The following is a 23,206-nucleotide window of genomic DNA, read 5'->3' as shown; positions in this document are numbered from 1 at the left end:
CTGTCAGACTTCGCCTTCCATATCTCCCTGCAACACTAGAAAGCACGATAAGACACCCTGGGGGCAAGGGACTGTCACAGTGCAGTAACGTAACGGTGTCTGACTTAGATGATCGGAGCCAGTGGCCTCTTTGAGATTACCCAGCCCAAACCCCTCATTTTACTTAGAGGTAAACTGAGACCCTGAGGGGGGAAGCATCAGCCCAAGTCACCCAGTTAGCAAAGCTCTGGCCTGGCACTGGGGTCTCTGGATATCTAAAGCGGGGCTCTTGACTCCACGACTGTGTATTATCGCCTCCTCCGGCTCCTTGGCTCCTTTCTAACAGAAGGTCCCTCACTAGTATGGATAATATATTCCATAAACCCCATACTGCCCCAGAATGATCAAAGAAGGGATTAAGATAACCACAAACATCTGCCAGGCTATGAGTGCACCTTGATTTGGTGCAGAGACACTACATTTTAACCTTATCGTCAATTATCCTGCACCTAAATAACTACAGTATATTGAAATACACAGAGACTTCCAATTTTTTTTTTTTTTTTTACCTCCCACCCCTACTGCCACCCGATGGCTACGTCCCTGCACAAAGGCTGTTCCTCTCCTCCCATGAGGCGAGAAGAACAAGGGAAACTCAAAGACTATCAACTCTGCAGAAAGCTAAGAGGCTCGGTGGAGAGGAGAGCGCAATCAATGTCAAAAAAGAAAGCCCGTGATTACCTTTGACTCACAATTATTCAAGAATAGCCTCACCTTGGAGGAAGGACTCATTGCTGGTAGCAAAATAAAAGCATTCTGCCAAGTCCCTTGCCTTGGCAGGCACAGAGTAAGAAGCGACCACTCAAAAGAAGAGGGCAGCACCCAACGCTCAGAGGGGTTAGGTAGAACAAAACTCCAAAGCAAGCTATAGGAACCAGAGTGTGGGAAAGAGTGGGGTGCAGGGGGGGTCGGCTTACAGGTAACAGGATCTAGAAACAATATGGAAATGACTGCCCCAGCTCCTTGCCTACTTTTAGCAGAAGGGATTCCCCCGAGACAGTGGACTCTCATCTGCTTCACAGCAACCTCACAGCTAATCCAGGATGTGGAGAGTACGGCTGGACCCCTTCCCATCCCAGCTGGTAGGTCAGTTGGTCAGTCCTTCACGAAACAGTTTGTAGTGTCTACTACCCCCGCAGAATCTAAAAAGACCCAGCCTCTACCCTTTAGGAGTTCCTAAGCTAGTGGAGAACAGACAAGTCAATAGCTTGCTATGGTTCAGCACGAGAGGAATAGCGAGAAAGGAGATAACCTCAGCCTTGCAGATCGCGGGAGGCTCCACATGGAGGTGAAGCCTGCGTTCGATTTTAAAGGATGGGTAAACAGAAGCAAGCCAGCAGAGAGAGGGTGGACCCAGTGGAAGGAGAGTACATGGAAATGGAGTAGCATGTATAAAACCCAGAGCCCTGCTAAATAACATAGCAGATTCTGTGAACTGTAAAGGGTTCAGTTCATGAGTCTGGTTTGGTTGTGCTTTCTGAAGGAGGAAGCTCCTGGTGGTGAGAGCTGATGTGGGAGAGGCAGTCAAGCACCCGGCCACAGAGGACTTCCTAAGCCTCCTACTAGAGCTAAGATTTTACTGTGAGATCTACCGGGAGCCACTGAAGGATTTTGAGCAAGAGTTTCAGGATCATATTTATGTTCTGGAAAGATTATGACAGCAGAGTGGCGAACAGCTGGGAGAGAGTGAGTCTGGTGGTTGGAGGACCAGTCTGGGGGCTCGTAACGTAATTCAGGCAAGACAATATACGGGCCTGGACTGGACAAATAAGTATGGAGACGGGTGGATGGATTTGGGCTTTGTTTCGGAAGATAAATGGACAGGATGTGATGATGAACTGGAGGTGGCGGTGGAGAAAAGTTTCTGGTTTGAGCAATAAAGTGCGTGGTGGTGCCATTTGCTGAGATAGAGAAGACAGCTAAGACTTAGGAAGGGGCATGTCTGGTGGGAGGTGATAGCGGAATTCTGTATGAGACATGGTTGTGGTGCCAGTAAAATTCCAAGCAGAGATAGCCAATAAGAAATTGACCACGCCAGGGACGCCTGGGTGGCTCAGTCGGTTAAGCATCTGCCTTCGGCTCAGGTCATGATCCCAGGGTCCTGGGATCGAGCCCTGCATCGGGCTCCCTGCTCCGCGGGGAGTCTGCTTCTCTCTCTCCCTCTGCCTACTTGTTTTCTCTCTTTCTCTCTCCCTGTCAAATAAATAAATACAATCTTTAAAAAAATAATAATAATAATAAAAGAAATTGACTATGCTGACCTGAAACTAAGGAGAAAGGTCTGAGCTAAAGGTAGAGATTTAATATTTATCATTGTATGGGAGGCAGTGGAAATCCCTGGCATCTCTGAAACCACCCTAAGAGAGGCCTCTTATGAGCAGAGAAGTAGGATGAGGACAAAACCCTGGGGAGTCCCAATCAGAGTAGGAAAAACACGAGGAGAGAAGAACATCATGAAATCCAAGGGAACAGAGTGTTTCAGGAAGGTGTCTCGTGCAGCAGTGAGGCGACAGGAGATAAAGACTGAAAAATGTCCATTTGGATCAGCAGGTTACTGGGGCCCCGTGTTCGCAGCAAGGCCAGCCCGCGGAGGGCCGAGGAGTGGGTGGGCAATGAAGGCAAGCGGCTTCAGTACAGGCGGCTGGAGCAAGGCCCGGCCACCCAAGGAGCTCACGAGCAACATAAGCTTTGCCTTGGGAGTGGTAGAGGATAAGGACACTGGTGTGCGTGGTAGTGGTCGGTCAGGGTAGGGGCGTGGGGGGTGGGCACACAGGGAGAAGGGAAAGATGTCCACCAAAATTGCCCAAATCAGGAGCCAATGGAAAGGCCTCTGGGTAGCTATGGCACCAGTCCGCTGACATGGGGAACGCCAGCTATTTGCAGGAGGAGAGTCAAACAAAACTAAACCAAACCAAACCAAACCCAAAAAACAAAACTAGTGGTCAATGCATCTGGGCCTGGAATTCATGGGAAACACACAGTTTCTCACAGAGAAGAAGCAGGAAGCAGGCTGCAGATGAGGAGATAAAAGACACGGGGTGTTTCACGTGAAACTCTCTAGCTAGGACACAGCGCTAAAACAGGGACAAACAGCCTTTATGGGAAGGGGGGGGGCATCCCAATATTCCCCAAGGTTTGGGATTATCTGTGACAATGCTCCTTTAGGTGGCATGCATAATTTGGAGCTCACCATGCTGTATATAAATGCCAGCCGGAACACCGCAAAAACAGGGGAAAGTCTGAAATCGTATTAAGGAATACAGGAGGATCGGAACAAAACACACAGTCCCACCAGCTCCCAACTCAAGCACACACCGATGCAGTACAATGCAGAGACAACTTGCAAATCCAGTAGGAAAAAAATGGGAAGAGGTGGAGATGGAAAATGGATATTTTTTGTTCAATCTAATGCACCCCCACCAAAAAAATATACTAGGGAAGAGAAAAACTCTAAAGAATGGTTCTCCGAGTTAATAAAACATCCCCCCACCCCCTGCCCAGAAAGAAAACTGAAAGTCAAATCGTTAAGTCCAAATTTCAATGTCCAGGGGGAAAAAAAGAAACCCTTTCTTTAACATTAGCAGGTATGCTCTCTTTTAAAGTTGACATTCTCCTGAAGGAGGCTAAGTAAGTTTCACCATTGACAGGCTAGTGAGCTTGGCCAAGACACTTGTGGCCTAGAGATAATACGGACCCTGCGAGAAGATGCTTTGGGAAAGTACCAAAGCAGTACACCAATGTTAGGCAAAGGCTTTTTTTTTTTTTAGATTTTTTTATTTATTCATTTGAAAGACAGAGAGAGCACAAGCAGGGGGAGAGGCAGAGGGAGAAGCAGACTCCCCGCAGAGCTGGAAGCTTGACGCGGGGCTCGATTCCAGCACCTGGAGATCATGACCTGAGCCGAAGGCAGACACTCAACCATCTGAGCCACCTAGGCGCCCCTAGGCAAAGGCTTTTTACCAGGCAGGGCAAACCCTCGAGAAAGCAGTTCGAGAGCACATAAGCCAGAAGGGGGTTGGTTTGCCGTTGTGCAGGAGTGTTAGGTGTTGTGTAAATGTCCTAGTCAGTTCAAGAGGCCTTTGGCAAAGGAAAAGTACACACTGCCCAGCAAGCTATGTACTTGATGTTTCCCCAAGGCAGGAGGCAGGCCTGCCAAGGGCTGCGGCATATCTCAGGGGTGACCCCGACGTTCCATTCCCCCCAGCTCGCAGAGCTCGAAGGGAACAGCTTGAAATCCAAATGGGGCCCGCTGCTCAGCTAAGGAAAACAGTCTCAAATCTTTCTGACATCTGCACAAAAGGGGTACTGAGGGGCTGTCCTGCAGGGTCAACAGTGCTGGAGCCAGTTTAAACAATCCTGCTTGGCCCTGGGAAGGCAGGGGGGTAGAGAGAATGACGCAAAGGGACCTGGTGGCCCGGGTAGCTTCAAGCATCCGTGCTCACAGGGTCTGCCTCACGCGCACTGGCCTCCTGATCTATCTGGGAAATAGGACATCCCTGGTCTTGACTCATGAATTACAGCTGGGTCTGCTTCAGCAACCTGGACAAACGTTCCCAGCAACTACAGACTTCACAAACTCTAGGACCATGTTTAACTGGGCGGGCTCTGAACCTTTTAAATATTGAGAAAAAAAATCAGTGCGGTGATATTCTATTTTCCCCAGTCCCGCAGCCCTTCAGCCGCTCATGTTTTCGAAGGAGAAGACAGACGAGGGCTCCAGATGCTTGGAAGCCAAATGAAAGCTCCTTACTGAGGAAATCCACTGCCTTCCATCTTCAAAGATCAAACTCTCAGCCAGAGGTTAAACAATGCGGTCATCTTTGGCATGTTTGTCTAATGTGGGACTAACTTCTGTTCAGATATATAATAAGATTTTCTACTTTTAAAGGCTCTGCACCCCCAACCAACAGCCCAGATGTGCTTCTCAGTTCCCTGGTGGCGGGGTCTGACCGACTTGCCTCCTGTCCTCTACAATCTGCCAGGAAATGCCCTTTGGCGGCAAACTGCAAATCTCATCCGCTTCTACTTGGGCCATTTTTTATTTATGATATCTTTGCAGAGGAAAGGTAAGTCAGTCAGAATCATTCATTATGAAAGTGGGCAGAGGACATGTCCAGGAAATTCACAGAAGAAATACACATGTTCCATGAATATGGCAAAAGACACCTAAACTCACATGCAGTCTGGGAATCGGGAGGATTTTCACCCATATTAGCAAAAATATCAAATGTGGACAAGGGCGTAGACACGTGGGCACTCCTGTACAGTGCTGATGGGAGTGTAAATTGGAGTATTTTGTGGGGTAAGTGAGCACTAGCTTTGAGAGCTAAAACTCTTTATTACCTTGTATCTGGAAATTCTGATCCTATAAGTACAAGAAGATCTGTTTGTGGATTTCCACTGGGGCACTGCCACTTTTTAAAACAGGAAACATTTGGAAACAACCTAAGTGTTCATCAAAAGGGGAATGAATGGCTGGATTAAACAATGGGGGAGAGAAAAAGATCTTAAGGACATATTAAATGGCTAAAAAAAAAAACACCCCAAAACAAAACAAGGCACAGAATATATACTTATGATTGTAGTTTGGAAAAAAAAAAACCCAGAAAATGAAACTATTTTTGTTCATATTTCTACATCTCTGATTATGTACAGGAAAAGACCAGAAAGACAACAGGGGGACTGGAGTCTCAGAGGAGACTTCTGCTTCGCTTCTATTGCTTGTATGTTGTTTAAGAATGTATTCATATATTTATTATAGAACCATCTTTTTTCTAAAGTGTTTCCTGGTTGAAGATCAGAGGCAGAGGCATGGGCCTCGGTGGCTACAGTGAACATGACTTCTCCGGGAGGCAACAGTGGGTAAAAGTAAATAGGCAAGAAATCAAAGGATCCAGGTAATAGTCTGAATCTGTCATCAATTTGCTGTGTGACCCCGGGAAGTCATTTTCCTTCTCAGAGTCTGCTTTCTCTATACAATCGGTGGATAAGATAAGAAGCTCACTAAGATACTGTCTTTTTCTGATATTTTAGGATTCTCTAAGTCCCTTTAATGTATAATGGGTCTGGTCCCTTTTGATGAGGAGATGGTTTTTTCTCTTCCTTCAAATTCTGGCATAGTTTGATATTTCACTTTACTCCAAATGGAAGATAATGAAAGAGAAGGTGGAGTGACCGCTCTGTTCCCTGTTTGGCCATGTTTTTGAGGGTCTGGTTGACCTATTTATGCTCCCTCCCTTTGACAGTGTAAGCTCTTAGGCATTTTTTAATGTGATCAGAGTGCAGACACAATGCTGCAAGTCAGAAGATCTGAATTCTACAGGATGGCTATAAATCCCGGGGACATAGATTATATTTCATTTTGTAAAAATGAACCCCCTCGAATGCTTTTTTCCTGAGTTACACTAAAGATGTCGGTTTATGCTCTGAGAGTCAGGGGTACAAATCATCTGGGGCAATGCTTCCCATATGCATACACAAGGGCTGATGGAAACACTCTGCTGACTCACTGTACTCCCTGCAATTTGCCAATAAGGACCAAGACACTGAATATATCCCAGAATGTTTTTAAATAAATCCTAGCTTCTAATATAATATCTACAAATCATTCTTTATGGGCAGTCACCCGGATTTTTGGACTTTAAGGCTACCCTGGAAACTCTTTTTTTTTTTTTAAAGGTTTTTATTTATTTATTTGTCAGAGAGAGAGAGAGAGAGAGAGCTCAAGCAGTGCTCACATCCCTGGTGTGTGGATAACCACTGGACCACTTGTTCCCCAGAGGGAAGGACCAAGTGGCTAAAAATGAGCTATGAAAATGTACATCTAGGGCGCCTGGGTGGCTCAGTTGTTAAGCGGCTGCCTTCGGCTCAGGTCATGATCCCAGGGTCCTGGGATCGAGCCCCACATCGGGCTCCCTGCTCAGCAGGAAGCCTGCTTCTCCCTCTCCTGCTCCCCCTGCTTGTGTTCCTATTCTCGCTGTCTCTGTCTCTGTCAAATAAATAAATAAAATCTTTAAAAAAAAAAAGAAAATGTACACCTATCTACAAACATAATCTGGTTCTTCACAACCTAATTGGCTTTTGGAAATACTCCAGATGAAACCTTGAGGAAACGTTGGCATTAAGTCAATGGAGGAAACCTCTTCCTGCTCCCTCAGAGACCTTGACCAATCTAGTTCTGCCTCTCATCTGGTTAGCAAAGCTCCTTCCAGCTGGTCCTCATCACTTTGCTTATTCCATGAAGTCACAAGAGTAAATTCTAAGCAGTTTAATTCTATAGAAAACACGCACACGCACACGCACACGCACATGCACACGTCGGATCGCAACTCCTTTGACATTGTGTCTTTCAGCAATGGAAGAAGCCACTTACTCTCGCTCCTTTCTCAGGAAAGCATTTACAGCCACCACTACAGTCTTGGCCCCCACATGGCTTTCCATAGGACTTCTTCTCGCCCTATTTAAAAAAAAAAAGAGAGAGAGAGAGAAAGAAAAGTTAGTAAACCATGTGAACAAAGAAGCGATGTAGCCCCGGGGAACCTAACCCTTAGCTACACTCCTAACCAAGTAAATTTAGAGTGGCTTAATCATCTCATTTGATGGTGTCATGAGTCACACTGGATTTGTGTATTTGGTGTTCATGGAGAAAGCAGTAGCTATAGCAGAGAACTTGAGAGAAATTTCGAGTGCTAGAAACGTGATGATAGATGAAAATGGCCACCCTGTACTCTGCTCCTGGAATTGTCCTCCTCAGGCTCTACTTTCAACACATCATTCAAACCTTACAGTAACACCCCTGTGCCCCAGTCAGTCAGACCCAAATGCCTCACCTGGTACTGTACAGTATACCCTCGACTGTTCAACTTCCTTTTTTCTTATCTGCTTGATGATGAGGATGATGATGCGGATTACTGGCTGAATTTCTACAAAGCCCCTGTGTGACCTGACCTGCACTGACTCTCTCTAACCTCATCTCTTCACTCTCTCCCAGGCTGACTCTGCTTCAATCACACTGGTATTTCATTCTATAAAAACTTAAGCCTGTTTATGCCTCAGGGCCTTTGCCCTTCCTGTTATTTCTGCCTGGAATGCTCTTCCCCTAGATGTTGGTTTATTATTATTATTATTATTATTATTATTATTATTATTATTATTGCTGGCCTCTTTTCATCAACCAGGTCTTAGTTCAATTGTCTACTCTCAGAGAGACCTTTCCTGACTACTCAACCTAAGGCAGCCCCCAGTTCCTTCCAATCATATCACTGTGCTCTCTTTTCAACATTAAACATTCTCTCTCCCGCCCCCCCACTAGAATGTAAGCTCCACGTAAGTAGCGACCTTATCTATATTGTCCAATGTTATATCCCCAATGTCGAAAAGAGCGGATGGCACATAGAACATTTTGATGACCATCTGAATGGAGCTGGGATTTGAACCCAGGTCTGACTAACTCCAAAGCCCTGACCTTAACCCTTGGCCTTAGAGTTTTCTAAGTCCTCTGTCTACCAGAGCCTCAATGCAAGGGTTCAGAAATAAGGAAACTGCCATTCTGACCCTATCCACCTTGGGGGGGGGGGCGGAGCAAAACATAAATTCTAACTATTATCTGTAACAAGAGCTTTATCTCTGGGATAGATTTAGTATCATCCAACTTTTTTTTGTTTAATGTTGGCTGTTCTTTTTTTTTTTTTCTCAAAAGAGAAAGGCACATTTATGAGCCCTGCCTCATGCTTAATCATTCTTGCCTCTTTGTACTGTGAGTCTTTTCCTAATTCCCAGGGAGCAGTGTGAGTTTCTCAGATGGTCTTTTATCTCTGTAGACATTCCCACAACACTTTATCACCGCAACACCTCAGTAATAAGGTAGTGGTGGCAGAGCTCTGACAAAATATTGCTATTTTAGATTCCAAACACCTTCTTGATATGAGATATTTTATCTCTTATATGCCTTTGACACGGAAAGTGTTATTGTACACTTTCCAGTTTGCCTTCCATTTTATGGCATACAGGACAGGCAAGTATTCATGAGGGTGAGATCAAGAGGCGCTGTGGGGGGAAGAAGTTGGGGTGGCTGGCGTAGCATAAAGAACAGAGAGACAGACCTTCACCTACGCTGTCACCTTCGTCTCCTGCCGAGTACTATATTTCATGGGGTAACGGGTAATTTGTATTTGCTTCCACATATATTTCTGTATTTTCCAAGCCATCTTCAGCGAGCATATATAATCGGTAAGGAGAAAAACAATTATGTTACTAAATGATCCAAGTCACCCCCTTCGAGGGAGAGGACTCAGCAGGCATTGCCAGAGCTGATTGGATATCAGTTTGGAGCTATGTATGGCGTACTTCCAAACAGTGCCTTTTGGGTGTCCCACAAAATTTGTCTGTCATGGACCCAACGTTTCCAGATCACTCGTATGGAGCAAGGGAGCTGGCTAAGACAGGGGATAAAATCCTATTCACAGGAGCTGGGCAAAAATGGAAGGGACAGAAGCTAAGGTTTCTTGGGAACTTGGCCGAACAAGGAAGCAAAGACACCCAGCTAACAGACAGGAAGCCATCACTGCCCTCAGTCACTGAGGGAAGTAACCAGAGAAGCCCCACTGGCCACAAGGCAATTTCCTGTAATTCTGGCCCTGACAGTTCCCCCAGGAGTCTTCAATTACAGTGAGGGCGGGGAGGAATGAAAGGAGTGGCTTCCAGGGAACATGACAAGACCAGGCTCTGAGGAAGTTTCTTCCCTCTCCTGGCTTGTCTGCGGACCCTCCAACCCCTGCTCCACCAGGCCACATCACTGGTGTCATTCCCGTCCTGGAATGCTCCCTGCTTCCTCTCCAAACCCAACCCCCTCCCCACATCCACAGAAAATTCGAACTGGAAAGGCCCTGAGAGATCATCAAATACAGGATGATCTTCATTCTATCAGACCGGCGCACCATTTTTTTTTTTACTGTAAGTATTTCTTGTTCTTTCTTGCTATCCTGAAAAGAAATTCGTCGGAATCAGTGATAATGAAGATGTAAACAGTACTTTAAATAGCACATATTATGCCATAACTCTATTGCAAAGCAAAAACGGAAGTCATTTATAATGAAACAATATGTATTCTAATCTGTAAATGCTCATACGTCGCTTCGTTAGAAGACGTGATGAAGTTGTCAGAGGCTAGCAGCTCAGTGCAGGATCACTATGAATGGGACAGACAGCTGAAGCAGAATGACCCTGGGATGTGGTATCAGTGACTCAAGCACCATGAATACAGTTGCTATTACCACGGTACTAATGCACGGTAAAGTTCTGGGGAAAAAAGTTCAATATTTCCTTTGTTTATTGTGTAGCTTTAATCAGTAAAAACAAAACCATGAAAAATTCATCTGGAGATGTAATGCTATGTTCTAGGCTCAGATAATTATAAACAAGAGTTTTCACTTTCATGAATGTCCAGAGGTCTTCTAAAGGTAGGGCAAGATACAAGACAATTCTTTTTTTTTTTTTTTAAAGATTTTATTTATTTATTTGACAGAGAGAGACACAGTGAGAGAGGGAACACAAGCAGGGGGAGTGGGAGAGGGAGAAGCAGGCTTCTTTCTGAACAGGGAGCCCGATGCGGGGCTCGATCCCAGGACCCTGGGACCATGACCTGAGCCGAAGGCAGACACTTAACAACTGAGTCACCAAGGCGCCCCAAGACAATTCTTCATAGTGTGCAGAACACCTGTCATTCCTGGCTCCTACCTAAGAGCCACCCCCCAATCATTTTCACAACCAAAACTGCCCTCACAATTTCCAAAATACCTCCTAGGAGTAGGGTACTTCTGGTAAGAACTAGTAGTCTAATCCACATCACTCATTTTCCAGATAAGAACCCTGAAGGAAAGAACTTTGGTCCAGATCACACTGTTAGCGAGTGAACCCTCATACTTCGGATCCTAATTCCACATTCTTCCCACTATTCCATACCTCTCAAGGCCAAGTTCAAGTTCCGTATCTTCCATGAGCACTCTAGCTCAGCAAAATGACATAGCAGGCCCACCCACTGGGCAAGTGTCACATGTCGCTGAGGGACAGTCCTTGCAATGTTTTTGAGGTTGCATGGTTGAGAGGCTTGTTTCCTCAACCAAACAATGATGTTGATAAGGGAAAGGTCAACCTATTTTTACTTCTCTGGGTATTCCCATAGTGTTAGAGGGGCGACCTACGTTCTAGCCATTACCTGGGACAGTGTACCTTGGATAAGCATATAAGCTCTGGAGTCAATCTGTAGAGGCTTAAATCCCAGCCTAGTTGGGATTGATCTGAGACAAGTGACTTAAAATGTCAAATGGAAATGGCAACAATATCTGCTGTCTAGGGATTGGTTGGAGGATTCAATAAGATAAAGCACGGGGGCACCTGGGTGGCTCAGTCGTTGAGCATCTGCCTTCAGCTCAGGTCATGATCCCAGGGTCCTGGGATCGAGCCCCGCATCGGGCTCTCTGCTCAGCGGGAAGCCTGCTTCTCCCTCTCCTGCTCCCCCTGCTTGTGTTCCCTCTCTTGCTGTGTCTCTCTCTGTCAAATAAATAAATAAAATCTTAAAAAAAAAAAAAGATAAAGCACGCAAAGCACAGTGCCTGGCTCATGGTGAGCACTCGGTGTCAGTTATTATTATTACATGGATATTAGCTATGCCACACTCTTGCGTATCTGTAACACCCTGGCCTCCCTCTGGAGCTGAGAGTCAAGTGGGATGCAACGATATATCCATGCCAATTTGTCTACGGCTGATATCCACTCAGCTTGGTTAGGACATCCATTTGGATTTGTTGATATCTGCATATAATTGATCGTGTAGTATTTTTAATAGCACCAGTATCTATCTATCATCAGTATCACATCTATCCATTTGCTGATGCTGGTTCCCTTGTCCAAAATGCCTCCCCTACCCCCTTTTCCCATTTATCACAAACCAAACTTCTATGCATTCTTCAAAACCCAGCTCAAACACCATCGTCTTGGTGAAGACCCATTCCAACCCCCCCTCCCGCCACGACCCAGTGCCAGTTTTTCCCTCTCAGTGATTTCTTTTTTTTAATATTTTATTTTGTTTTGTTTTAAGATTTTATTTATTTGTTAGAGAGAGAGAGATAAAGGGAGAGAAAAAACACAAACAGGGGAAGCAGCAGGCAGAGGGAGAGGGAGAAGCCAGCTCCCTGCTGAGCAAGGAGCCCAACTCGGTACTCGATCCCAGGACCCCGGGATCATGACCTGAGCCGAAGGCAGACGCTTAACCGACTGAGCCACCCAGGTGCCCTCATACGGTAACTTCTGAGCAGAGAATAGTGTTTCTTTAAGCATGGTCCTTGGGCCAGTGTCATTAGCTCTGGAAACCTGTTAGAAATGTAAATTATTGCCCCCTCCTAGACCTAATCAATCATAAACTTCAGAGTGGGGCCCAGTAATCTGTGTTTTAACAAGCACTTTGGGTGATTCTGCTGCACAGAAAAGTTTGAGGACTCCTGCTAGAGAAAATGAGGGAGTGAGCTAAGTAGTTAATCTGGGGTAAGAGTGTTCCAGGCAAAGGGAAGAGCAAGAGCAAAGGCGGGAGATGAGAGAACATGCTTGATGTTTTGGCTGAGCAGCAAGGAGGCCAGAGTGCTGGGATGGAGTAAAAGTGATAGAAATGATGATGAGGTCAGAGATGTAATAGGAGCTAGATCGTGAAAGATTTTAGAGACCACTGTAAGAACTTTGCCTTTAGAAACAAATGAGCAAAGGGGAAAAAACGAGAGGCAGAGAGACAAATCAAGAAGGAAACTCTTAACTCTAGAGAAAAAACTGATGGTTATCAGAGGGGAGGTGGGTGGGGGGATGGGGGAACGAGGTGATGGGGATTAAGGAGCGCACTTGTTCTGATGAGCACAGGGTGATGTATGGAAGTGTTGGAGCACTGTATTGTACACCTGAAACTCATATTACACTGTATGTTCACTAACTGGACTATAAAGAAAAACTTTAAAAAATGGTTTTGAGGGTGCCTGGGTGGCTCAGTTGGTTAAGCGACTGCCTTCGGCTCACGTCATGATCCCGGAGTCCTGGGATCGAGTCCCACATCGGGCTCCCGGCTCAGCAGGGAGCCTGCTTCTCCCTCTGACCCCCTCCCCTCTCATGCTGTTTCTCTCTCTCTCACTCTCTAATAAATAAATAAATAAAATCTTAAAAAAAAAAATGGTTTTGAGCCCAGGAGTGACATCTCCTGTTGGAGTAGCAACTTTGAAAGGGAGGTCAAGGATTCTGGTTTTGAGGGCACCTGGGTGGCTCAGTCAGTGAAGCATCTGCCTTTGGCTCAGGTCATGATCTCGGGATCCTGGGATCGAGCCCAGCGTTGGGCTCCCTACTCAGCGAGGATCTGCTTCTTCCTCTCCCTCTGTTCCTCCCCCCACCCCCGCTTGTGCTCTCTCTCTCTCTCGCAAATAAATAAAATCTTAAAAAATACATTTGGGGTGCCTGAGTGGCTCAGTCGGTTAAGCATCTGCCTTCAGCTCAGGTCATGATCCCAGGGCCCTGGGATCGAGCCCCGCATCGGGCTCACTGCTCAGCGGAGAGCCTGCTTCTCCCTCTCCCTCTGCCTGCCACTCTATCTGTGCTCTCTCTCTATCTCTCTGTCAAATAAATAAATAAAATCTTAAAAAAAAATACATTTGAGAATTCTGGTTTTGAGATGTCTGGTAGACATCTAAGTGGAGAAGTCAGATGGCTAGTAGATTCTGTAGGTCAGCTAGCTATGGAATCTGGAGTCCCAGGGAGAATGACTAGCTTGGAAATGTACGCGTAGTGCTTTGGTCAGTACAGACTTGACTCTGTTATAGTCACAAACCCCAAATATCAGTGGTTTAAAACAACTAAGGTTTATTTTTTATTCATGTCACGATCCAATGAGGGAGAGGTGGGTCTCCTTAGTGGCTTTTTTTTTTTTTTTTCCCAAAGGTGACTTGGATTTTCAAGCTGCATCTGTGTAGCAACTCCACTCCCTCAGATGCTAAAACTTTCTCTGAATTTCCCCCTGATGTGTTCTGTTCATATTGCCCTTTGCAAGAACTAGACACGGTGGATGACCTAAGAGCATGGAAAGTAGGAGAGAACAGGGATTATCTGGTGAGCACCGTCTCTGCCACCATGGGTGTGTATATAAAGCCACAAGACTAGATGATACTACCAAGGGAGGAAATGTAGGGAAAGAGTGACAAACCGTGCTAAATTGTTGATAAGTCAAGTAAAATGCGGGATGAGAACATACCAACTGATTTAGCCATGTGACAATCTGGACCACAGCAATTTCAGGAAGGAGAACCAGGGAAACATGGTAGGACTGCAAGGCAGCTCTAAGGGCCCACTTGAGGTGAGTGGTCATGAACTTAAAGGAACACCAGTTATCAACACTGTGAGGTTTTCTTTAGCCTTGTTCAGCCATGTGGGTATAGATGCAGATTAGCGGAAGAAATGGATTTAATCAAAGTTGGGTTCTGTTAGGTGAGAGTGATAAAGGACAAGAAAGGCAAGGGATTCAAAGGTATACAGAACAAAGGAATTGTAATGGTGGACCATGGAATCTAGGCTTCCTAAGGAGGGAAGTGAGCACAAGCAGGCAGTGGGTAAGAGGCAGTGAAAAGGGTAACAGAATCGATGGATGATGGATTCTGGCGAAGTTGAAGAAATGTGTGGGTTTCTGAGTTGTGACCGGATCTCGGAAGAAAGAAGAGGTGATGCCATAGAGAGGCTAGGGACTGTTACTACTCTACATAGTGCAAAATGAGATAGAATGGAATAGAATAATTTCTCCTTGAAGTGTCTCGGTAAACGGTTGAAATGGTTGTTCAATCCTGGTTTCATACAACGTAACAGAACTATTCCGTTTTGGTAACTTGAGGTTTCTTCAAAACACCTTTCACACCAAATCTCATTTGATTTCCTACCACAAGTCTGAAATGGGTATTTCAGACGTACAGGTATGTGTAGGAACATACACCCATACACAATATTACAATGATTTATTTATATCTTCAACTACCCTCCCAGACAGTAAGTTCCTCTAAGATTGAAGACTTTGATTTATTCACCATAAGGCAAATCAATTTAAAACCAACCCTCTAAGCCTCGATGTTGTGAACTATAAAATAGGGATAAATTTTACTTCGTAGGTTTCATGAGGTTAGAGATAATGTCCCTAGCAAAATGCCTGGCACATCTAGTATGCTCGACATATGTTAGCTGGTATTATTTATAGTTCCAGTATCTAGCACTGTGCCTGCCCTACCTCACAGGGGCCCACTCAGCGACTGATCTGCATTTTCAAGATGAGGAAATGGAGGCTGAGCTGTCAGTGACTTCTTCCATATTGGAAGTTCAAGTGTCAGAGCTGGGATAGGAACTCTGGTATCCTCACTGTCTGTCTCGTTTGTTGTTGTTTTTTTTTTCCCATCAGAACCACTGCCACTAGTTCCAGGAATTAGCCTACAATTGAGGAGTCAGGAAAAGAAAGATAAGGGTCAAAAGAGAGGTGCCCATTTTCTTCTTTTGCATTTTCTAAATCAACACTGGTCTACTTGCCTTATAATAATACTACTTGTATCATTTCTACACTTTCTAAACAACCTTCATATATGATTCTCATAAATCTTTTTGGAACATACAAAAGAAGAATTTTTATATGTCCATTTTTCAGATGAAAAAAAGCCCCACACAAACCTGAAACTCAGAGAGCTGTGTCACTTGCTAGTTAAATTACAAAGCGAAGACTCAAAGTCAGGGTTTCTCTTTTCAGTGCACAGCTAAACTTCTAAAAGGGAAAAGTGATACAAGATGCTGAGATGCCATTTTATCAGTTGCGGGTGGTCTCAGGGTCCAGAAATGCAGAGAGGCCTCTTTGGCTGAATCAGATCTATTCCTGGGGCCACATTCATGACCATGGCTAGCGTTCCCCTAACAAGCCACACCCCTTTAGCATCCGTCTAGGTTTCCGAACTTCAGGCTAATAATACAGAGTCTGGCTTTACTTTGAGCAATTTTAAAACAAAACCTGTTCATTGAAATTTACACACATACGCACATTAAACCAAGCTGAGTCTTGTTCCATGTTTAATGTGCATTTGCTTTTTAAGAACAGCTCCCTCTGAGTTTATGAATGAAAGGCTCTGGGGAAAGAAGGAAGTGATCTGTGGGAGCTGGCTGCTTACCAGGTGGAGCTTGTCACCCACACTTTATTTTAAGGATGACGCTGATACCAGACATTACTGAGTAGTTCAGGAAGGCATTTCCATCTGACATCTGTCTGTGTTCGCACACATCCACAAACACAGCTGATGGGGACGGGGTGGGGAGGAGAACAGCCATGCTGGATTTCACTTGGAAAAGCCCTAGCCAGCCAGAATGAACCAGGGCCCACAGGGATGTACTGTTCAGTGAGACCTTAAAATGAATTTGCCAAGCAAATGCTTAGCACACAAATAGACAAACTAAAATGTTGCCCGTAATGTTCTTAAAGTAGATACCTCCCTCTCCCTTGCCAGTAAGTACTTACTGAGCAGCTATGAAAAAACAGCATTTCCTAGGGCCAGTCACTGGGAGCAGGTGAGGAATCTTTAAGCTTTAAGGCTGGAAAGGGCCTAAGGACGAGAGGTCCCACAGTTCACACATGGGGTGACCAGATTTAGCAAACAAAAATGCAGGCAGCATTGAGTTAAATTTGAATTTCAGAAAAACAAGGAAACGCTTTTTATAAGTGTGTCCCAAATTAGCATAAATATGTTCCATGCAATATTTGGGACACACTTATAATAGGAAAAACCCATTTGTTGTTTATCTGAAATTTAAATTTAACTCTATGTCCTATTTGTTAATCTGGAAATCCAACCAGTGGCATATGACATCACACACTTGTGTGACAAGTTTGGTTGTGAGGTGTGTTAAAGGAATGGCTAGTAATAATATTTAAAGTACAAACTCTGCAACTTACTTTTTAGAAAATTGAGAGGGTAGTTGAGTTTCTGTAATTGGGTCACTCTTCCTCATTTGCATCCTAATATCCAAAGCAGGAAGGAAAGGTAGAGTTATAACTGACAATGTGAGGATTAGATTTATTCATTTGCTCAATGAGTATTTACTGAGTGCCAGGCACTGTGCTAGGTGGTGGGGATATGATGATAAAAACATTGAATATGACTTGTATGGGAATGTTCATAGAGCTTTATTCATAATAACCCCAAAGTGGAAAGAGCTCAAATTTCCACCAATGGGTGAATGGATAAACAAATTGTAGTATATTCGTACAATGGGACACCATTCAAGAATTAAAAAATGAACAAATTATTTTTTTATAAAGATCTTTATTTATTTATTTAACAGCGAGAGAGAGAGAGAGAGAGAGAGAGAGAGAGAGCACAAGTAGGCAGAGCGGCAGGCAGAGGGAGAAGCAGGCTTCCCGCTGAGCAGGGAGCCAGATGCGGGGCTCGATCCCAGGACTCCGGGATCATGACCTGAGCCGAAGGCAGACGCTTAACCACTGAGCTACCCAGGTGCCCCCGAACAAACTAGTGATACACGTAACTGCATGGATGAATCTCACAGACATTCAAGAAGCCCCACATAAGAGCACATTTAGTATGAATCCACTTATACAAAGCTCTAGAATAGGCAAAGCAAGTCCGAGGTAACAGAAATCATTATAGTGGTTATCTCTGCGGGGGGGGGGGGGGGGGGGGGGGGGGGTGAAGTTGACTCAGAGGTAGAAGGGTACTTTCTGGGATGGCAGACATGGTCTATATTTTGTTTGGGGTGATGTTTATGAGTGTACACATTTGTCAAAACTCATGAAAGTATACGTTTTTGAAACATTTTTTAAAGATACTTATTTTTAGAAAGAGAGAGAGAGTGCGTGCACACACACACAAGCTAGGAGGGGGCAGAGGGGGAGAAAGAGAGTCTCAAGCAGACTCCCTGCTGAGCCTGGAGCCCGATGTGGGTGGGGCTCAATCTCACAACCCTGAGATCATGACCTGAGCCAAAATCAAGAGTCGGACGTTTAACCAACTGAGCCACCCAGGCACCTGAAAGTATACGTTTATAATCTGTACCTTTCATTGCTTGTAAACTATAATTCAGTTTAAAAAATAAATATAGTCCCTGCCATCAGGGAGCTTATATTCTCATATGGAATACAGATCAATTATACAAATATTTAAAGAATAATAATTGTGAAAAGTGTGACAGAGAAACACAGGGTGCTAGGAAACTTTACAATACTTAAGTCATTAAGACATAAACATTATTCTTTCATTCAACAAAGACTTATTGAATGCCTGCTTACTTTGTGCCAGGCACTGGATTATACCCTGGGAGTATACCGTTCAATAAAATAGACTTGCTTCTTTGCTGTAAAATCTTGTAGGGGAGACAGACATTGGGAGAGTAAATGATAATCTTTTAATTACAATTGTGCTATATGATACAAAGGACACCAACAGAAGGACATGAGGGCATATGCCAGGGGCACTTGGCCTCCATGGTGGGATCAGCGAAGGTTTATCTAAGGAAGTAGAGTTTAACTGAGGTCTGAAGAATGAGGTGGCATAAACTAAGTCAAGGGACAGGAGTGAGGCAGAGAATCTTCCAGGAAGAGGAGACAATATAGGCATATGCCCTGTGGTGAAAGAGAGCATGACACATAGGAGAGACTTAAAGAAAGCCAGAGTGACTGGAACAAGAAAGCAGAGAGGACAGTGACATGAGATGATGATGTACAGGCAGGGAAATGCCTGCTTGTGTGAGATCTCATTGGCCATGTTAGGGAGGTTCATTTTTATCCCAGAGCAACAAGAAGTCACTGAATAATTTTAAGTAGGGAATAACTTGATCAGATTGATATTTGAGGAAAAATGTTCTAATGGCAGTAAGGATAATGGACAGGAGGGTGGGTAGTGGGGTGGGAGACCAATTAAGAGACTGTTGCAGTGATGGTGGCCTGAACAAGGGTCATGGAAGTTGGATGCGGAGGAGTGAGTGGATCTAAGACATAATTAAGTAGAGGGGGCCTGGCCAGAAAGAGACAAGACTAGAACCGAGGCTTTCTTACACCAAATCCACTTCACTGATTTGAGGACAACCTTTAATGCACATCTGCTGTGTATCAAGGCACTATGTTGGATGCTATGGAGAAAGACAAATATTTAGAAAACATTTATTGCACTCGAGGAACTTCAAACCTAATGAAGGAGATAACTATAATCAAAAGAAGAAAGTGAAAAGTATCATTGGAAAAGGTAAAGAGATACTTTCTAGAACTTAGATGCTGTGTTATATTCTATCTTCTCTCAAGAACCTTTGATGACTCCTTCTTACCTGAAAAGTTGCAAAGTTCAAAATCCAAGTATAACTTTTAAGGGCCCTTCTAAATCAGGCTCAACCTACCATTGCAGACCCACCTAGCACCTCGAATATTCTACTCCTAGAGGTCTGTTTATCAGAGGGTCCATTTTCTTGGAATGCTTCTCATATTCCATCCATTTCTCTGGAAATTCTAGTCACATCCTTTCTTTTTCTTTCTTGTAACAATTTTATTGAGATATAATTCATATATGATACATTCACACATCCTTTCTTAAATGTTGCCTTCTCTTTTTTCCAACAATAGCACTATTTTTGTATGGTATTCATTGCCCACTCTAATAGCTTTCCCTTTTGACTACTTCAGATAAATTGTGATGACAGTTTTTTAATAATAATATGTGAGATTATTTTGAGTGGTTAGGCTGAGCCTGTTTCCTCAGCTGTGCAATGCATGGTGAGGCTGCACGTCCTTCTACTTTTTGTGAGCCTACTCTTGCTATTAGACTTTAGGTATACAGTGTCATGGGCTTTAGTGGCTTGGCCCAGAGCCTTATCATGCGTTTATAATATGTCTTTAGGAAAATCATTCCAAGGATTTGAAAACAAAATCCTTCAGGGTTTCTAGTTGGGAGCCTAAGTTAGAATGGAAGAGTTAGTTGATAAGCTCTCTAAGATTTGAACCTACAGCTATAGGAAGGATTGGGCCTTCCAGGACAGGGGCTGCATCTTGTTAGAAATATCTTGACAGACCAACTCATCTGTTATAGAGTCCCAATGATCAAGGACACTGCCATTTCTGTATTTTGTACTAGGGGAAGGGAGTCTAACAAACGTCTAGCTAAAATGGACGGTAAGTCCATGTGGAGTTCACCAGCAGTGGCAACTATGAGAAGGAGACAAAATGCGGGACAAATACAGGCTGTTTCCATAAAGATAATATGTAGCTAGATATTTAACTTCTGTCTCTAAGGCCCACTGACGTAGATGAGGCTAAACATGTTTTGCCTTGCTCAGAGATGAGGAAAGATGACATGGGGAGGAGGACCTGAACCAGGAAAAAAGAATGGCTTGTAGCAAATCCATCCCTCATGACTAGAAGGAAACTGAGAGGGAAACCCCCTCCCCCCAAAACCCAGTAAATAGCAGACCAGGATCTCTGTCTTCATTTGCCAAGAACAGCATGTTACTTTTACCTAATTTTATGGCTGCAATTTTAAGCTGTAAATCCTTTCAGAAGTTAATTTTAATTTTGCTTGCAGGGTGAACAAGACAAACCAACTTGTCACGTATGCCTGCATTTCTAAAATTAGGAGAAGCAGACCTAATCCCTTCTCATATGCAGAAAATAGAAACTAGTCAAGTAGTCTACTTGGTTGGTGGGAACAGACTTTAAAAAGAATCATGCAAAAAAAAAAAACAAAAAACAAAAACAAAAACAGCACTATATGTCACAAGTGAAGTTCAAACTCCAGTTCAAACATTTTGGCCTTAGCCAAAGCCCATAAGCAAAAAAAAGAGCAGTCCAGTGTTTCTGTCTCTGATTCTATGTTTCATGGCTTTGAAACTCATCTACTTTTCTTTTTGTTTCTAGGCAAAATGAAATGAAAAACTGATTTCAGAAAGTTCATCTGTGGCAAAGACTCAACTACATTTTTGGTAATTCCTTTGAAATATACAAACTATCAAAGCTCACTGAAGAAGAAATAGATAATCTGACTAGTCCTATCTCGATTTATAAAAATTTTTTTGTAGTTAAAATCTCCTCACAAAGAAAATTCCTAAGCCAGATAGTCTCCCTGGTGATTTCTATCAAATGTTTTAAGGAATAAATAATACCAGTCCTACACAAACTCCTCCAGAAAATTGAAACTCATTTCATGAGTTTCTCTAACTCATTTTATGCATCAAAATTACCATTACAGGATATCTTTCAGGAGTACAGACACAAAATTTCTTACAAAAATTTAGGAAAATTGAATCTAATGATATATAAAAAATTATGGTACATTATGACCAAGTGCAATTTGTCCCAGCAATGTTAGGTTGGTTTAACCTTCAAAAATCAATCAGTATAATTCACTATATCAGCAGACCAAAAAGGAAAAAGAAACATGATTACCTCAGTAAATGCAGAAAAATGATTTGACAAAATTCAACATCTATTCCTGATAAAAACTCAAAGCAAACTAGAAAAAAAAAGGGGAACTTCTTCAAGCTGCTAAAGAGTATCTTTGAAAAATCCTACAGGTAACATTGTATCTTATGGTAAAAGTCCGAATGCTTTCTCCACTAAGATTGGGAGCAGGGGAAAGATACCCACATTTACACGTCTATTCAACATTGTGCTGCCGGTTCTAGCCAGTCTGACAAAGCATGGTAGGGAAAAGAAGTCCAAATTTGAAAGGAAGAAGTAAAACTGTCTTAATTCACAGATGACAATGTAAAAAATATATGACATCTACAAAAAAGCTACCAGAGGGCGCCTGGGTGGCTCAGATGGTTAAGCGTCTGCCTTCGGCTCAGGTCATGATCTCAGGGTCCTGGGATCGAGTCCCGCATCGGGCTCCCTGCTCCTTGGAGCCTGCTTCTCCCTCTGCTTCTCTCTCTCTGTCTCTAATGAATAAATAAATAAAATCTTTAAAAAAAAAAAAAGCTACCAGAACTAATAAATAAGTATAGCAATGTTTGATGATACAAGATCAATATACAAAATAAATTATATTTTTATATATTAATAACAATTGGAAATTGAAATTAAAAATACCATGATGATAGCATCAAATGTTTGAAACACTTAGGGATAAATCTAACAAAACATGTACAAAACCTGTACACTGAAAACTTAATTGCTGAGAAAATTAAAGAAGACCTAAAAAAAATATGGAAAGCTATTGTTGAAACCCATTTCTCCCCCATTGATCATCATACATTCAGTGCAGTTTTTTTTTTTTTAAGATTTTATTTATTTATTTGACAGAGAGAGACACAGCGAGAGAGGGAACACAAGCAGGGGGAGTGGGAGAGGGAGAAGCAGGCTTCCCACTGAGCAGGGAGCCCAATATGGGGCTCGATCCCAGGACCCTGAGATCATGACCCGAGCCAAAGGCAGACGCTCAACGACTGAGCCACCCAGGCGCCCCATACATTCAGTGCAATTTTAAAATGCATATGGAAATTCAAAAGACCCTAGAATAGCCAAAACAACTTTGAAATGGAAAGACAAAGCTTTAAGACTTATAGGACTTGACTTCAAAGACTTAATATGACAATGTGTTATTGGTGTAAATGTAGACAAATATATCAATGGAACAGAATAGAGAGCCCAGAAATAGGCCCATAAAAATATGGTCAACTGATTTTCAACAAAGTTGCAAAGGCAATTCAGCAGAGAAAGGACAGTCTTCAGCAAATGATGCTGGAACAATTGGACATCCATATGCAAGAGAGAGAGAGAGAGAATGAACTTTGGTCTGCACTTCACACCATATACAGAAGTTAACTGAAAATGGATTGTAGACCTAAATGCAAGCCCAAAACTTTAAAGCTTTCAGTAGAAAAATCAGGAGAAAAATCTTTGTGCCCTTAGATTAGGCCAAGATTTCTTAGATACGACACCAAGAACTTGATGTAAAAAAGAAAAAAATTGAGAAATTGGACTTCATCCAAATTAAAACCTTCTAATTTTGGAAAGATATCTTTAAGAGAATGTAAAGACAAGCTAAGACTGGGAGAAAATATTTGCAAATCACATATCTTATAAGGGACTATTAATACAGGCAGTATCATGAATGAATATGAAAATAATATTGCT

At 43.3% G+C, this 23,206-nt stretch overlaps 1 protein-coding gene across 1 annotated transcript in view; it reads right to left on the bottom strand.

Annotated features, from left to right (window-relative positions):
* The window catches only part of COL4A6 (collagen type IV alpha 6 chain), a 272,612-nt gene that overhangs the window by 135,489 nt on the left and 113,917 nt on the right, over positions 1 to 23,206 (bottom strand). Inside the window, exon 3 of the mRNA XM_032392826.1 lies at positions 7,412 to 7,495. Coding sequence (XP_032248717.1) covers positions 7,412 to 7,495 — 84 coding nt within the window. The remainder of the gene's footprint in view (positions 1 to 7,411; positions 7,496 to 23,206) is intronic.

This window comes from Phoca vitulina, unplaced genomic scaffold (assembly GCF_004348235.1).
Source record: "Phoca vitulina isolate PV1807 unplaced genomic scaffold, GSC_HSeal_1.0 scaffold69, whole genome shotgun sequence".
NCBI lineage: Eukaryota > Metazoa > Chordata > Mammalia > Carnivora > Phocidae > Phoca > Phoca vitulina.
Note: the sequence above shows the minus strand (reverse complement) of the source record. Positions and strands in the feature narration are given on the sequence as shown.